Source organism: Gopherus flavomarginatus, chromosome 5, assembly GCF_025201925.1.
Source record: "Gopherus flavomarginatus isolate rGopFla2 chromosome 5, rGopFla2.mat.asm, whole genome shotgun sequence".
Taxonomy (NCBI): domain Eukaryota; kingdom Metazoa; phylum Chordata; order Testudines; family Testudinidae; genus Gopherus; species Gopherus flavomarginatus.
Genome location: NC_066621.1, coordinates 39,019,910 through 39,037,372, shown reverse-complemented (window position 1 = coordinate 39,037,372; position 17,463 = coordinate 39,019,910). Strand labels below are relative to the sequence as shown.

The 17,463-nt window shown below is 57.7% G+C and overlaps 3 protein-coding genes across 4 annotated transcripts in view; 1 reads left to right on the top strand and 2 right to left on the bottom strand.

Annotated features, from left to right (window-relative positions):
• The window catches only part of PPP1R32 (protein phosphatase 1 regulatory subunit 32), a 346,274-nt gene that overhangs the window by 51,578 nt on the left and 277,233 nt on the right, over positions 1-17,463 (bottom strand). The gene's annotated exons all lie outside the window — the stretch shown is intronic.
• Positions 1,920-8,923, top strand: LOC127052653 (fascin-like). The gene is made up of 7 exons (XM_050956539.1): positions 1,920-2,569; positions 4,187-4,436; positions 4,830-5,111; positions 6,440-6,558; positions 7,121-7,277; positions 7,884-8,054; positions 8,682-8,923. Exons 1-7 carry the CDS (start codon positions 2,249-2,251, stop codon positions 8,879-8,881), a joined length of 1,500 nt encoding a protein of 499 aa, XP_050812496.1. The 5' UTR covers positions 1,920-2,248; the 3' UTR covers positions 8,882-8,923.
• TMEM216 (transmembrane protein 216) lies at positions 9,264-14,781 on the bottom strand. 2 transcript variants are annotated; one of them, XM_050956496.1, is made up of 5 exons: positions 14,716-14,781; positions 11,705-11,806; positions 11,119-11,211; positions 10,507-10,708; positions 9,264-9,965 (listed from the first exon to the last, which is right to left on the bottom strand). In XM_050956496.1, the coding sequence occupies exons 1-5, from the start codon at positions 14,726-14,728 to the stop codon at positions 9,950-9,952; spliced, it is 426 nt and encodes a 141-aa protein (XP_050812453.1). In that variant the 5' UTR covers positions 14,729-14,781; the 3' UTR covers positions 9,264-9,949. The 2 variants fall into 2 exon arrangements, with proteins under 2 accessions (XP_050812453.1, XP_050812452.1); XM_050956495.1 differs by lacking the exon at positions 10,507-10,708.

Genomic DNA, 17,463 nt, shown 5'->3' with positions numbered 1-17,463 from the left:
CCTCATCAAGTTTAGAAGGGCCGTGCAAAATATCAGGTAACCTAAAAGCCCTTTTGAGTCTCCTCGAAACTCTCTCTTCCCTCAAGAACATCTCTTTGATCCCTCCCTGAGGCAGCTCTCTGGCTAAAGCAGCTAACATGAGCTGGAGGGTGGATTGGAGGAGTGTTTGCAGAGCTGGAGGTAGCTCTCAGGTGAGGTGTGGCACAAGGCTAGTGGCAGACTTCCCTATAGAGAGAACCACACAGAGGTGAGATCTGCAGAACGATCTCCCGGGGGAAGTTGGGGAAACCCCACCCCTGAAGACACCTAAAACTAGACACGGGACAGATTCCTAGATGATGTCCTGTTGGTACCAATACTGATGGACTAAGTGGGACCGGATTGGCCCCTTCCCAAGTTGAATTTCTGGGGTGGTTCCTTGTAAAAGGAAGACACTTGGCAAATGCAGGCTTCTGGCAGCCCTGCACAAGGGGTTGGGACTTGGTGTCAGTTATGAACTGGTTCTTGGTTAGTTAAGCACCATGTTGTGGTGCCTGTATGTGTGAGGAGGGAGGGAGAACCCAAGCTAGGGGGAAGGAAAGAATGGAGCACATCCAGTTAGGCTGGTGGTGATGGCCTGGAGCATACAGGTCAGGCTGGATGATCTGGTAGCCCCTTCTGGCCTTGAACTCTGACTCAATGACTATTGTTGGGGGCGGTCCCCTTCCCCATGCTGAAGAAGCTGTGGCCCTCAGCAGGATTTGGGGGAGGAAGAGGCAAGGAGGGAAGTATTTGCTATGATAGGAATCAGTTGCCCTGCCTAGCTGTGATTTTTGCACCTACGTTGACCAGCTACATATGAAGTCCAGTGAGAGCCCCCCAGAGCGATGGGTAGAAACTGAATGTGAATCCTCTGCCACCCTGCTGAGAAAAAGCCAGAGCCCCTCTGAGCTACTAGATCGGAGCACATGTAACAAGACAGATGCAGGGCTGCTCCATCTGGCCCCAGTGTGATTGCCCCTGGAATGTTATGTGCTGGGCCCCAGGGTACAATACCTTCTTGGAGTTTGGACCAATCACTGAGGTCTTGGGAAGCTGAGGAACATTCAGGTCACATGTGAAATGGGTCCTACCAGGGATGATGAGGGCTAGCTGGTGGCTCCTGCAGAGAAACAGCCTGCCTGGCTCTCTGAGGCATCCTTCAGGCAGCGATCAAGAAAGCAGCCCTGCATGGTGCCAGTCTTGTAAGCCGCTGCCTTTTCAGACCTCTCTTTCCCAGGTATGGCTGAAGTGCCAGTGGCGATCAGACTGCATCCACTAGCCCTGCGCCCTTCAGACCGGGTGTGGTAGCACTGAGCTTTAGCCTGTGGCCAGAGGTCAGCTGTCTTGTACTCGCGCTGCTCAGTCTGCTGCCTTTCACCTGGTGAGTGTGAAGTCCTGCCTGCAAGACCAGGCCAGAGTGGCTGGGGCAGCCTGAACTGACTGGTCATTCTGGGGATCGCAGGAGGATGGGCAGCTGCGGCTGGTACTCTGAGGTCCTCCCTTGTGAAGTCTTGCAAGGCTCAATCTTGTCCTCTTCCAGCACTTCCGTGGGACCATGAGATGCCATGGCTCTGGTGTCATCTATTGGCTCCCCAACTTCCATCCCCCCAATAATTAGGGCTGTCACAGAGATGCTCTGGAGCGTGTAGGAAGAGGGGAGCTGGCTGACACGCTCGCCCTGGGGTGGCATGTGCACTCTTGTTCTCAATGGCTTCACTGTCTCCTGTTCCCTCCCCCAGGGGCCTGGGGCAGGGTGTCCTTACCTGCCACCAGCTTGGCCTAGCAGCGCTTGGGGTTGGAGTCAAAGGCTGCAGCTGGAGGGCCTGGGGGAGGGGTTCTGCTCCAAACCCAGGGTGGGGGTTGGGCTGGGGTCCCTGAGAGGGCTGGGGGCAAAGCTCTTACCAGCAAGTTAAACATCCCCCTAGATTGTAGGGATGGAGCACAGCTATGGCCCCTCCACTGTGGATGCTGCTCCATTAGTGATGTGTACATGTTGTAGTTGAAGCCATGAGTGCCTGACTGAGGCTTATAAGGTGGGGGTGGAGCCAGGGTGTGAATGGAGCTAGATGTGTGGAGGTGGAGCTGTGGAGTGGGTGGGGCTAGTGCTGGGGGTGGGGCCTATGCAGTGACTGCCCAGTTGCCTGGTGCCCATTGTTGTGGGTGTGTCTGAGCAGTACCGGTGCCATATAGCAGCCCAGGTGGGACGAGTGGGAGTGATCAGAGTCCCATGGCTAACTCTACTGTACCTCCCTCACTGGCCTGTGGCCTTATCAATGCTGCCAACCGGTACTTGAGCGCTGAGCCCTTCCGCTTCCAGGTGGTGGCCACGGGCTTGGGGCTGCGGCTCCGCCAGGTCTGGATGCTGCTCTTCGTGCCCTCAGAGGGAGCTGGGGCGGCCGGGCAGGCTGAGGAGAGTGGGCAGAGGCTTCATCTGCTCAGCTCCCTGCAGCGCTTCCTGGCGGCCGATCCCAACGGTAAAGTCACCTGTGACCAGGAGACCCCGGGCCCGGGTGCCCTCTTCTGGCTGCAGCAGTACCCAGATGGCAAGGTGTGCAAACTCCACCCCCCCAGAGCTCCCCATTGCCCCACACCCCAGGCAACAGCTCCACTGAGCCTGAGTCCCCCTCCTGCTGCGGCAGGACCTGAGGGCAAGGTGTGAGCCTCCACCTGCCCTAGCACCCACTTACTGCTGCCATATCAGTCCATCTGACAATAGAGCCTACAGCCCCCTGCCCTTCCTATGGACAATCCCCCAGCGTCCCACCTAGGAGGACCTGATAGCTGGGGGAGGAGCAGAGCGGGCTGGGGCTCAACTGGCAAACATCATCAAAGCCAAGGGGCTCCCCGCAGATCAGTGGGAGTCCTTGCACTAAGCCAGGGCACGGGGGAGTGCAGATGAGCTCGGGTGCCATGTCAACTCAGAATTAGCTCTCCCACTGAGCAACCTCTTTGCTCTGGCCAAGGCCTTAGGGGCACTGTGCTATATTGGAGAATGACCATGGCCTCAACCCACCATTAGTGGATCTCTACAACAGAGGATGGGTGAGCTCATCTCTGTGCCCACCATCTGTGAGGAAGGAAGTTAGTCCTGTGCCTGCTCAGATCCTCTACCCTGCAGCCACCAGGGGGCCACACATCCCCCAAGAAATCCCCCTTTCTATGGGCACAGTTGCTGTGCCACTACAGCGCAAGTCCCTGGCTGGAGGTGACTGGGTGCTCCCTGAGGGCCAGTTGGCTCGGGGCCTGCTTATAGGGCACTGGTCCCACTGTAAGCTCCAGGGAGGGGGAGGCACTTTTTGCCTCCAGGCCAGTGACTGGAGTCTGACTGGAGCTGGTAGTGACCAAAAGCCTTCCCATGGGCCAGCTGCTGAGGGGTCTGAGGCAGATAAGTTGTAGGCATCTCAACCTGGTGGCGCTGCGGGGCAGGAGCCTATGTCTCAGATGCCTTGGTTGGGAGCCTCCAAACAAGCCACGGGACCGGCATGATGGGCGAGTGGAGCCCCTGAGCTGGGACTGACTGAGTCACTTTGGATGTGGGCTGAAGCTGAGCCAGGGGCATGATGGCTCAGGGGTCTTGGGGTCAAGCGGGTCCTGCCCATGGGTTGAGCTGAAGAGCAGGCAGAAGATGAGCCGTCAAAGCTCACATGTCAGCATGGGCAGAGGGACCCAGCTGGGGGCGCTGCTGTGCTCTAAGGCTCAGACATCCTCTCCTCAGACATACAGGCCCTGAGGATTTCCCACCTCCACTTTACCAAGGAAATGGGGGATCCTGCAGGTCCTTGGTCCCACAGAAGGTAAGGACGTGGGTGCCACTGGGGCTCCCTTCCTGCACTGCAGCCCAGGTGGGAGAGGTCTACGTACCCCTCTCCTGGCCCTCTTCAAGCCAGCCTGGCCCCTCTGGCTCCTGAGCGTGGCTCATGTGAGAGTGCTGGCTTTTCTCCTCCATGTACCAACACATCCAGGTCTTCCTGTGGCTCCCCCCAAGGCTCCCACACACACACCGGGGCCCTTGAGTGCTGTGCTGGGGTCTGCACTGGAGGAGCCAGCATGTCCCCCAAGCCATGCTGGCACCGGCCCCTCCTTGCTTGGGTATGTGCTTTGCCCACAGAGGAGACCCATCTGTACCCACCCCGCCCTGGCACTGACGGGCTGCCCCTCCCGGCAGGTGTCCCTGCAGTGCGAGCTCTCCCAGCGCTACCTGGGCGGGGCTGAGGACAACGTCACCTGCTTTGCCCAGACCGTGAGCGAGGGCGAGAAGTGGAGCCTGCAGCTGGCCCAGCACCCCAACGGGCACATGCTGAACCCTGGCAAGCAGCGCTACGTGCGCTGCGACCAGCAGACCGGGCACATGCGCTGCGACCGCGATCTGCCCTGGGGGCCCGAGGCTGTCATCACCCTCCACTTTGACCTCAAAGGTGGGCAGCCCCTCCCCCTGCCTCAGGGGTGCCCTGCCCTGCTGGGGTGGGGGGAACTGAGGGGAGGTACTGCAGAGTAAGGGCGTGAGGGGACCATGTAGGAGCAGATCAGAGGGAAGGGGGAAGATGTGAGCAGGGGAGTGGGGTATTGGGCGCTGGGGTGGGTGGGGAAGGATGTGGGAGGCCAGGGCACCAGGGTGGGATGGGGAATGTAGGTGTAGATGAGGTGAGGTGCATGCTGGTCCATTGCACATGTCCCACAGGCCCACAGCATCACTGGGATTGCCAGTGGCTCGGATCCCGTACAGCTCCGAGGGCTGTTAGGCCAGCGGCACTGGAGCATGGTGCCAGGGTGACTCTCTCTCTAACGTTGCCTCCCTGCCCTGTCTCTAGAGAAGAAGTACGGGCTGCGGAGCGGAGCTGGGAGCCTCCTGGCTGCCGACGGCTCGTTGCAGGCCGAGCTGTCCCCTCAGACGCTCTACTCCCTGGAGCTCCGGGGAGGCCTGCTGGCCCTGCGGGATGCGGACGGCAGGTACCTGACTGGGCGCGAGGGCACCGTCAAGACCTTCAAGACGGACAAGCCGGGGCGCGATGAGCTCTTTGCTCTGGAGCCCAGCGCTGCACAGGTCTCACTGCGCACCTTCGCTGGGGGCCGCTTTGTCTGCTGCAGGCCAGGTGAGCGGGGCAGGGTGGGGAATCTGGTGCTGCATCCAGATGGCACCACTTGGCCTGCTGGCTCCTGCTACAAGGCGGCTCTGTATTTTGCTGCCCCAAGCACGGGGACTCTTGGCGGCATGCCTGAGGCAGGTCCGCTGGTAATGCGGATTCGGTGGCATGCCTGTGGGAGGTCCACTGGTCCCGTGCCTTCAGCGTACCCTCCGCCGAATTGACACCGAAACTGCTGGACCGGCAGACCTCCCGCAGGCATGCCATCGAAGGCAGCCTGACTGCTCCCCTCATGGCGACTGGCAGGCTGCCCCTGCGCCCCCCTCTGCTTGCCACCCCAGGCATGCGCTGGTGCCTGGAGCTGCCCCTGGCTGCTACTACCACTCCAGCCCCGCCCCACCCCACCTCCAGGCTGCTCTCTGGGTGGGCAGCACATGCTGCAGCAGGAGCAGACCTGGCAGCCAGGCCCCATGTACTCTGGGGCACACTGCACATGGAAGGCCTAGTGGTTGCAGCACTGGACTGGGACTGGAGTTGGGTTTGTTTCCTGGCTCCCTGTGGGACTTAGCTCAAGTCACTGCATCTCTCTAGGCCTCTGTTCCCTATGTGCAAAATGGATATAACATTCCTTCCTTTCTCCCGTGTTTGTGTAGTGAAACAGTCAGATCTGCACGGCAGGGACTGTCACTGTGTCTGTACAGCCCCTAGCGCAATGGGATCTGATCTTGGTTCAGGCCCCTATTGTTGTAATCTGTATTAAACTACAGCGTGATCTGAATTCTGCAGCAAAATCCGGTGGTCTCTGACAAAGATGCAAGTCGTTTGCAATATTGCACCCACTGGGATATGGAAATCTGTACTGTGCTGTTTATTTTGTGTAAAGCATTGTATACTGGACTGCTCCCACATGTTGAACATGGCCAGTGGGGTTTGGCATTGACAGTCAGTAGGTTTCATGCTTAACGGTCCATCTAGCTACTGGATCAGCTGCTGGATCAGCTTTCCTAGCTGTTATTTCAGGCTGTCTGCCTGCAGCCTCAGGCAGGTGTCCCATTATTAATTACCCTCCATTCACATTTTCAAGGGGGCTCTGCATTACGTGGGCAGGCAGCCACAGGGTGCCAGTTAGCCCTTGGGATCTCTTCAGAGGGCCAACGTGTCCCCATCTGCTGCGGTGGATGGAAGTTGCCATAAGTGGAGTAGGTCCAGCTGCAGCCAGCAGAGGGCAGCAGTGGTACACATACTGGCCCTTCTGGACCATGGGGAGGGCGTCATTGACTCTCAGGGCTGGCACCACACTGCCTGCCCTTTTACCATGTGTCTCTTGCTGCCTGCAGGGGCTGACATCTATGCCAACGCCATGTCCGTCGGCAACACAGAGATTTTCCAGCTGCTGCTGAACGATGTCACCAAACAGGCCTGCTTTCGCAGCTCCTCCGGCACCTACCTCGCTGCAGTGAGTGTGGCCAGAGCCAGGGGTTGGCACACATCCCCCCATGGGGGAGATCGACAGAACCACTGGCTTTGTCCTGCAGCGTGCTGCCTGCGGCAATGCAGCTCTGGCAATCCACCAGCAGGGGGCGAAGCATCACTGGGACAGGGATGTAGGCAACTGCCAGCACAGGGCAGGTTGGCCCTGGCTCTCCCCTGCCCTGCTATCCAATCCCAGCCACTAGCTAGAGTGTGCCTCATTCCAGGAGTGGCCTATTCAGAAGGTGCCATCAGGTTAGGGGTTAAACCCCCTTGCTTTGGGGCCTGGGCAGGAGAGCTTTGAATCTCAGTTCCTCTGTCCCTCCTCTGCTCAGCCCTGTGCCCAGCTGGTGCCCTCCTTAGTCCTTCCCCAGAGCCATGTTTGCCCTTCTCTTAGGGGCATCAGGTGGTGGCAGAGGAACATGGCTCCAAGGACTAGGCCTGTGGCCAGACCCCCACTAGGAACGGGAGCAGCTCCTGGTCTCCCCCAGAGGGGGAATGTGAGGGCTGAGCACCCGTCCCCACCCCCTAATGCTGCCTCCTTGCAGGGCCCCAAGGACTCTGTGGTGAGCACCAGCACCCAGGACAAGGGGGTCTGGTTCTCACTCCAGTACCGGGAGCAGAGGGTGACCCTGCGAATGGCTGACGGCAGACACATGGCCACCAGGCCGAATGGGCAGCTGCTGCTGGTGCCCGAGGCGGCAGGTAGGGGCAGGACGCAGCCGATACCCCTAATTGGGGAAGGGGGGTTGGCAATGCGATAGAGGCCCTTCATCTCACTGCCCCATGCCTCCCATCCTGCCCCGATAAATCCCTTCCATGCAGTGGCTGTTCTGGGGCTCACATGATGTGAGGCTAGGGTGTGTCTGCCCAGATCACTGGCACTAACTGCCTCCCTTGGTTGCAGCCAGGGTCCTTGGAATGAGGAGGTCCTGGGACAGGGGCCAGGCCTGCCCTGCAAGGAGAGCATCCGTTTCCAGGGCTCGCTCTCCAGCAGCGATGGTGATTTTGGGTGCACAGCAGCTTTGGCCTCTCTGCTCGATCCCTGCCCTGGAGGGGTGGGGCAGAGGAGGTCCAGGGCCCTGCTCTAGAGCATCACCCCCATTCCTGCCATCCTCGGGGGAATGGGCCCTGGCCTGCCCCGCATACCGAAGGGATGGTTCTCAGCAGCAGCCCCTCTTGACCTGACCTGAAAGAGCTTTGGCCCTTTCTGCCTCTGCACAGCGCCTCTGCAGGGCCGGTAGCCTCCATCCCGTGCCCTGTGTGGGGCCAGCTGGAGCTAACACTGCTTGCTGGGATCTGTCCCCTCAGGCAAGGAGGAGTTCCTGCTGCTGCTGGTGAACCGGCCCCTGCTGATTCTGCAGAGCGAGGCTGGCTTTGTGGGGCTGTTCCCCGGGACGCAGCGCCTGGATGGAAACCGACCAGTCTATGATGCCAGCGCCCTGACGCTCGGCGAGGACGGCTTCTGCCACTTCAGAGTCGGTGTGGCACAGGGTTCCTGCCAGGGTCTGGGGCGTGGAGATGCTAGGGGGTTGGGGATACCAGGGGCTGGGGAGTACCAGGCATGGGGGGAGGAGGCAGGGGATCTGTGCCAGGGCTGGAGTGTGGGAGTGCAGGCTTTCAGGCACTGGGGTATCCCTGGGGAAGGGAGTGCTAGGGGAACCCAACTGGAGGTGGGGGAGGGGCCCTTGGCCATGTCTTAGAAAGGGGGGTTGCCCAGGGTACCCCTGCCCAGGCTGGAAATGCCCTCTTCCATCACTGGGGGGACAGTCAATGAGCTGCTGAAGCCCCCCAGCTCCTCCCCTTCCCATCTGGTTCAGTAGCCAGCACTTCAGAGGAAAGAGGGAAGTACCACCTGCCCCTCCCATAATCCTTCTAGGAGCAGAGTCCATGCTGGCCCCAGCTCGTGTTCGCTCTGCAGCAAGGCTCTGGTGTGCATCTCCTGGAGCGCTCCCACCCATAACATCCTGTGGCAGCACCTCCCCCAGGTTACAAGTGTGCCCTGTCACTCTGGCTGCCCCCTCCACCATGATCCATGTCACCCAGCCTGGCTGCCCCCTCCGCCATGATCCATGTCACCTGGCCCTAACTGCTCCCTTTGGCCTACAGCCAACAAGTACTGGAGCCTGGACCAGGATGGGCTGGTCATGGCGAGTGGAGACCACCCCAGCAACTTCATTCTCCAGTTCGTCTCCTCCAGCTGCCTTGTGCTGAAGGCTCCCAACAGCAAGTACCTGGTGGCGGAGGCGGGGGGCCGCCTGTGGGCAGGGGCCTCAAATGCAGCCTCTGCCACACCCTTCCGCTACTGAGGGTCTCTAGCTCCTGAAATAAACTTCTCTTCTGCTGTCCAAGCGCTGCCAGCCTGTCACTGGGCCCCCTCCCCTCCTGCTGCCACCCAGTCATTGCCCATCTATCGGTATCCCTCCTGCTGCCTGGAGAGTGGGTCCAGGCTGGAGCAGCCAGTGCAGGCTGGCATGGGCCTGGCCTGCCACCTGGAGCTGGCTGTTGGGAGGAGATGTGGCCCAGGGGGAGGGAGGCAAATTGATGGGGCTTCTCCCAGCCAGAGCAGTGCTCTGTGGAGCAGGGAGCAGGCTGGCTGTTGCTGCCCCCTAGTGGCCCGGGAGGGAGGTGCCTCCTTGCTGCCTCCTGGGGGAAGCCCTACTCTAATGAAAAGGCTCCAGGCAGCAGCAGTAGCAGAAAAATAAATATTTATTGGAAAATAGTATTGATTCGGAGGATGCCAGAGGAGGGGGGGGAAGTGCAATGAGTCACTGCTACAGCAAATAACACTGAATGTGGGGGAGCGGGTGGAAGCACCTCCCAATCAGTCACACATACGATAGACAGGAGCTTATTAATACTTACGGGTGGGACCCTGGGTGTCTGCCCCTCTGCTGAAATGGGAGGACACAGAAGGTGCAGGCATGATCCATGGGGGTGTGGTCTGGGCCAGGGGCCACCTGGCCTTGTGTGTGTGGGCTCGGACAAACTCTAAGCCCTGGCTGTAGGGGCTGGAATGGAATCCATGACAGCTCCCAGCAGCCTCTCCCCCTCTTCCCCCTCGACTGCCAGGCAGGTGGGGAAAGGTGGTGCCTGCAGCGGGTGAGTGCTGCCTGGGCAAACGGAACGGCTACTTCATGAGGCGCCAGGAGTGGGATGCAAGTTAAAGTCTCTCTCCAAGTTGCTGGGCTTCCAGTGGTGGCTTCCTGCCCAGGAGGGGCTGATGTGGAACGAGGCTGTGGCTGGGTCTAGCTCTGCTCCGAGGGGCTAAGATGCAGCCATCAGACCAGCCGTGGAGGGAGGGAATGTGTGGCCTCGGGCCCAGGCGCTGGGGCAACGCGTCGCCTTGTCTGGCCCAGAACAGCCAGGACGGAGCCTTAGTATGAATCCACCCTAGAGGGAGATAAACAGGCGAGAGCCTGGCCGTCAGTAGCAGACCCTCAGCAGCCTCTCCAACCCCACCCTGCACATGGCTCTGGCTGCGGGGGGACCTTCCCTCACATCCCTGGGCAACCCTGTCACCCTAACTGCTTCCCCACCCCACCCCCGGGAATCTGTCCTCGTAGTAGCCAATCAGAGAAGAGGAGTGCAGATGAGGAAACGGAGGCAGGAGCAGTCAGGAATGATCCCCAGGCGGGTGCATGAACCACCTGCCCAGCCTTTCTCTGTATCATCAGCGTTTTCTCTCCCCACTTTCCCTCCCTCATCCTGTCTCCACCACAGCCTCCCTCTTTGCCCATAACCTAGTTATTCCCTCATTTCCACTAGCCCATGAATGGTCCAGTCTCCTCCAACCCCAGTGCTTTATCAGCCCTGGGATCCTGTCTCCCTCCTGGCCAGTTTGTCTGCCCCAGCTCCTCCCACGTTACCCCTCTGGACGCTGCCCACAGCTGCTCAGTCTCCCAGGGCCGGAGGGGGAGGGGGTGGGGGGTACCTGGAGAAGGAGGCCAGGGTGAGGATGCCCAGGAGAAGCTCGACAGCGTAGAAGAGCAGCAGGATGGCATTGAGGATGGCCTCCAGCCGCAGAGCGTAGGTCTGCAGCAGCAGATAATAGGCCGCCATCACTGCCGCCGGGAATGTCAAGGCCAGACTGATGGAGAGCGGCACCTTCCGCTGGCACAGGTTCCCCTTGGAGCCTGCCACGTGGCAGAGTTAGTAAGGCAACCGCTCCCTGCCCTTCAGCCATCCATGCACGCAGCCTCCTGGAGGGGCACAACTGGGGGGACAGACTGCTAGGGGATTGGGATATGGAGCCTATCCCCTCGAGGGCACAGGCTCCAATCCAGCCCAAGGGCAAGGAATGGGACATGGAGCCTTTCCTCTCTAGGCCTCTGGCCCCAATCTGGCCCCTTGTCCAGAGACCCGGCTGGCTCCGGCAAAGAGCTCTTCAGCTCTAGGCACTGAGCCATCTCCAAGGTGAGTGAGCAAATTCAGTCATGTGCTGGTTGCTTGGCAGCCCAGTGAAATCAGGCACCAGTCCAGCCCTCTGAGAGCTGTTTGCCCCTGGGGGCTGCTCACCCTGTTGTTCCAGATCTTAGGCACTCACCAAAAAATATCCGAGTGACTTCAATGCCGAGGTAGAGGAAGAGCATGACCAGATCCAGGGCCAGGTTGGCAGAGGGGTATGGTAGCAGCAGCCCTGTGGACACAAGTCACCTATTTCAGGACGTGCACAAGGCCTCCAAACCCTCTTTCTGGGGTGCCACAGTCCCTCACCAGGACAGGCCTCTAAGGAAGGGGAGATGGCTGTGAATAGCTAGTGGTTCTCAGCCTTCCTCCAGCGACAGCAAGTCTGGGGAAGAGCCCCAGAGAGGTGCCAGCAGGACCACAGAAATGCAGTGCAGATAGTGGCTCATCTAATGGATCCCACCCCTTGCACAGTATCAGAACCAAATGCTAATGACTTCCTCTTACTCCTCCTCCCACCAGATGCAGGCCTGCAACGATCTGGGAGGCCTGAGGGGCCTGGGTGCAATAAGGTAGCTGGTATGCCTCTGGGCTTGTCCTGCCTGCCTTGCCCTCAGTCAAGTGGCACTTGATGCCACAGCACAGAGGGCAGTCCTGCTGCCAAAGGCTGTTCCATAGTAGTCCGTGGTGAAATGGAGGCTGGAATGACAGCGGAGGGAACTCACCTTTATAGACGAATATGAAGATCTCCAGGAGGAAGTAAGTGGCATAATACCATCCATTGAGGAAGAGCAGGATTTCCAGCGGTGTAGAGGAGAGCTGGCGGCCTAGGGGATGGCGAGATGAACAGCATGAATGGGCAAGGTCCATGCAGGTCTGCCGGCCTCATTCTTCCCCCCAAAGGGGGCAGAGGAAGCCAGAAGGGCCTGAGCTGCATTAACCCCTAACGCCTTGTGGGAGCCCTGACCTCGTAGGATGAGTGATTGTCTGGCTCTCTGAGATATGCTGAACACAAGGGACTGACTGAGAGAATAGGTGATTAAGGTACTGGCCTGGATCCTTTTCCAGCTCTGCAACAGGCTCCTTCCATGACCCTGGGCAAGCCACTGAGTGCAGACTTACAAAGACATGTAGGCACCTAAAGATGTAGACAGGTACTCACCTGCCTCTTTAGGCACCTCAAAATCTGACCCTGAGTCTCTCTGGGCCTGAGTTTCCCATCTGTAAAATGGGGATATGAATTCTTCCTTTCTCCCAGCTTTTGTCTATTTTGTTTCACGGAGGCAGGGGCTGGTTCTCGCAATGGATTAGTGCAGCATAATGGAGCCCTGATCTCAGCTGGGTCTGCTGGGTGCTATTGTGATTTCACAGTATCTAAGGCAGAAGGGATCACTGAGTCTGACCTCCTGTAGAGCACAGGTTGCCAAGTTACCCCAGAGGCTGGGCGAGCTGCCACTTGGGGCTGACCTCACACCTGACATGAATCCAGTGACTTGTTTAACTAAAGCATCTTCCAGAGTGGTGATGGGAATCCCCCACCTCCTGGTTTGTTTTTTCCCCATGCTCTGTCCCCTCACTGTTGGGACCGTCGGCCTACTGTCTAATTTGAATTTGTCCAGCTTCAGCTTCCAGCCATCGTTTCGTGGTCAGCTCTTCTCCACTAGAAGCAGGCCGTGTGGTTCTCTAAGCCTCTCCACCTTCTGTCTGCAGGCAGGAGCTTGCTCCACTATATTTTGGTTTTATTCCCTCTGCTTGGTGCCACCCTTGGCAGGAAGAGGATTTTTGAGAACAGGAAACTGGTATTTAAAGAGAAAACATGGCAGGGCAGCAGGCCCAACTAAGATCAAAGAGCTCCTGCACGTGCCCAGCCGCACAGTAGTGTGCCACCTGCCCCACCTTACAGCAGGGTGTCAGGCAGCAAGGAGTGAAATTCAGCAGCAGGAGCTGGCTTCGCACTCTCCAAGCTGGCTAGAAAGCTGCTTGGTGCTTCAGGCCAAGGAGAAGCACTGACTCCAACAGCAGTGATGTGGCAGACAAGCTTTCAGCTGTGTGGGCTGGTCATTTAGCAGTAGAACATGTTTTGGAAGTAACAAGCCAGAGACCCATAGCTCTTGTCTTCTGTTCTGACTGGGGTGAAATAAAGTTCCCACAAATATGTCTGTAAATGGTGGATTCTCTGTGACTTTAAGTCTTTAAACCATGATTTGAGGACTTCAAGAGGTTAGAGGTCTATTTCAGGAGTGGGTGGGGGAGGTTCTGTGGCCTGCAATGTGGACGGGGTCAGATTAGATCAGAGGTGGGCAAACTACAGCCTGGAGCCTCCCCCTTCAGATGTTTTAATCTAGCACTTGAGCTTCTGCCAGGGAGCGGGGTGTGGGGCTTGCCCCGCTCCGGCTGCAGATTTGCTCCGCTCCACGTGTGCCATGGCTCCTCAAAGCTCCTGGAACCAGCGGCAGGTCCCTGCTCCGGCTCCTATGCATAGGGGCAGCTGGGGGGTTCTGCACGCTGCCCCCACAGCTCTCATTGGAACCACAGCCAATGGGAGTTGCAGGGGCAGCTCCTGCAGATGGGTCAGCGTGCCAAGCCGCCAGCTGCGCGTCCGCGTAGGAACCAGAGGGAAGGACATGTCACTGCTTCCAGGAGTTACTTGAGGTAAGCGCTGCCTGGAGCCTGCAACCCTGACCCCTCCCATGCCCCAACCACTTGCCCCAGCCTTGGTCCCCCTCCTGCCCTCCAAACCCCTTGGTCCCAGCCCACAGCACCCTCCTGCGCTCCCAACTCCTCATCCCCAGCCCCATACCAGAGCCTGTACTCCCAAAATGCAACCCCCTCCCCAAACCCAGAGCCCTCTCCCTCACCCTGAACTCCTCATATCTGGCTCTACCCCAGAGCCCGCACCCCCAGCTAGAGCCTGCACCCCAACACCCAATTTTGTGAGCATTCATGGCCCTCCATACAATTTCTATTACCAGATGTGGCCCTCGGGCCAAAATGGTTGCCCACCCCGGACTAGATGATCATAATGGTCCCTCCTGATCTTAAAGCCTGTGAGAGGACAGAACGCTGTGGTATGAAGTGTTTTCAAGGTACCCAGAGATCACAACAGGTTAGTGATGAGAATGGATCTCGGTGCCAGAGCTAACCTGACCCCTGACCGTTTCCATTCCAGCCCCCGCTGGCTGTAGCTCTGTGCTTTGCAGGGAAGTTTCCCGGCCTGGGCTCTGAGGGCGAGCTGCTTTTCAGCACCCTTTGAGCCAGCCGGGGTCAGTGGACCTGGGTGGGTGCTCGGTGCTTTCCTGAGATATAAAATCTGCTCGGTTTGTTTTTAAGCCAGTTCCTGAAGGCGCAGGAGGGGGCGATTGGGCAGGGACACCCTCTCCTCACCACCGGGGGGGGGCATAGCTCCGTCCATGGGGGGGAAGGGAGGCAGGTGCCCCCCAGGGATGGATTGGGGGAAGGGACGTGCCCCTCCCCCCGTGGAGGGGAAGGTCAAGGGCCCTTCCCGCCAGGACGGGGTCACGTGGCATCCCATGTAGAAGGTGGGGCAGGGGGACGTGCGCTCCCCGAGGTGGGAATGGGGAGGTCACGTGTCTTTCCCGCAAGGTTTAGGAGTCACGTGGCACAGCCCCTCCCCCGGAGTTGCCCCCCCTCAGGGATGCTGCCGTCCCGCACTCGGTGAAGGCTCCTGGGGCGGGGAGAGGGAATCCGGGACCCCCTCCCCCAGCCCCGCACTTACTTCTGGGCGCCATCTTCCATCTCCATGGAAACTGTCACCCAGCGACATCGCTTCCGGGAACGCGGGCCAGGAAAGCGGAAGTGCGGGGCCAGAGCGGCTCGCGCCGCTCCATCCGGCTGAGCTCCGCGGCTCGCTGGTGCTGGAAGACCCGCCGTGCGCTGTGCAGTGGCGGCCGCGTTGGGTGGGGGAGGCGGGACCGCTGGGCGGGGGCTCTGCGTAAAGGTCCAGCTCCTGGAGTCCCGGCATCTCCGCACTGCCCCGGGGGCCTTCCCGAGCTTGCAGGCTCAGACACTCTCGGCCCCGCCCCCCCATTAATTATGGCTTTAACGTCTCCTGGGTTCGAAGCCAGTCTCCTGCCTGTGTGGCTCGCTGCCGTTGCCCACCCGCGCCTGGCGACATTGCGATGCTCCCCCAGCCTCTTGCCTCCAGGAGCTTTATGACAAGACTTGTCCCATCACAAGAGTTGGCAACGCTTCCACTGGCTCCTCCTCCTATCCCGGGGCTCATGGCTAATACTGGGGGCCTCACACTCCCCTATGGACCCTGATCTCCCTCTCTAACAGTGAGTCTGGTCACTCCGCAGCACCCCTGGCACCACTTCCCAATGAGGCCCTACTCCCTCCTTCGGCACCCCCACCCTCAGACAACACAGGTCATTTGGAGATGTCCCTCCCCCTGCATTGGTGTAATCCCCATTGCTCAACGGTGACCCCCATTCCCTTCCCCTAAGCAGCATAGCTGGGTCACTGTCCGACCTCTTCCACACAGCAGTGCAGCCCCGCAGCGTGCCTGGGAAAAGGAAATACCATGGTGATATAGTATAATTCCCAAATCTGAACCTTAGCATCCAAAATATGGGTACTAGCATGAATTCCCCTAAACTTAATTACCAGCTTAGATCCTGTAGTGCTGCCACCAATCAGGACTTAGAGTAGAGCACCTGATAGACTCTGGTCTCCCCCAAAACCTTCCCTGGGGCCCTCAAGACCCAAATTCCTTGAGTCTCACAACAAAGGGGAATAAACCATTTCCCTTCCCCCTCCTTTCTTCCTCCCAGCTCTTTCCCGCCCTGGGTACACTAGGAGATCACCGTGATTCAACTCCTTGAATCACCACACAGAGAGGAATGATACCTTCCCCCAGAGGCAATTCAGATTCAAGTTCCGTGAATCTAAAACAAAGGGATTCCCCCTTCTCCCCTCCCTCCCTGTTAAGTACAGACTCAATTCCCTTGAGCCTCAACAAGGAGAAAAAATCAGACAGGTCTTAAAAGCAAAACTTTCAATAAAAAGAAAGAAAAAAAGTAAAAGGTCTATCTCTGCAATTTAGATGGTAAAAAGTTACAGGGTCTGTCAGCTTATAGAAACTAAAAAGAAGCCTCCCCCCAGCAAGTACAATTTAAAATACTTCCAGCAAACTACACAATTGCAAATAAAGGAAAAGAAATAAAAAGACTATACCGCCTTTCTACCTTTTTACTCACAAAACGGGAATAGAAGATTAGAGAGCCTGTAGGTACGTGTGGTCGCTCTCAGAGTCCAGAGATAACAAAGCCAAACCCAAAAACACACACAAAGACTTCCCTCCACCGAGATTTGAAAGTATCTTGTCTTCTGATTGGTCCTCTGGTCAGGTGTTGCAGGTCACTGTTTGTTAACCCTTTACAGGTGAAAGAGACATTAACCATTAGCTATCAGTTTATGACACGCCCCCCAAATCGCAGACAGTGGGGAACCTCACTGGCGGTGATTTCTTCCTAGAACTTTAGAATAAACAGATTAATACAACACATGCACCTTTACATATACTACTAAGTATGTAAACTACAAGACTTTCTACAGTTCAAGGACAAATTTCAACCAGTGGATTCTGGGAAACTTTCACGAGAGAGTGCATCAGCTACTTTGTTAGAAGCTCCTGAAATGTGTTGAATTTCAAAATCAAAATCTTGGAGAGCTAAACTTCATCGAAGCAGTTTTTTGTTGTTCCCCTTGGCATTATGAAGCCACTTTAGCGCAGCATGGTCGGTTTGTAGCTGGAACCGCCGTCCCCAAATGTATGGGCGTAGCTTTTCCAGGGCGTATACAATGGCGTAGCATTCCTTTTCACCCCTCTCAGACAGTTTCTTGCTCAGAAACACGACAGGATGGAAGTTGTGATCTGGTCCTTCCTGCATGAGAACTGCTCCTATACCACGCTCAGATGCATCTGTGGTTACTAGGAATGGTTTGTCAAAGTCCGGGGCCCTTAGCACAGGGTCCAACATGAGCGTCGCCTTAAGCTGGGTAAAGGCCTTCTGACACTCATCAGTCCACTTGACTGCATTCGGCTGGGTCTTTTTGGTCAGGTCGGTCAGTGGGGCAGCAATTTGGCTGTAGTGTGGTACAAATCGCCTGTAATACCGGCCAAGCCTAAGAAGGATTGGACCTGTTTCTTGGACTTTGGGACAGGCCACTTTTGGATAGCATCCACCTTGGCCTGTAGGGGGTTTATGGTTCCTCGACCCACCTGGTGTCCCAGGTAAGTCACTCTGTTTTGGCCTATTTGACACTTTTTGGCCTTAACAGTTAGTCCTGCCTGCCTGATGCGCTCAAAGATTTTTTCCAGATGTTCGAGGTATTCAGGCCAGGAGTCCGAAAAAATGGCCACATCATCGAGGCAGGCAACTGCATATTCTCCCAGTCCTGCTAGCAGACCATCTACCAGCCTCTGGAAGGTGGCAGGTGCATTTCGCAGCCCGAAAGGAAG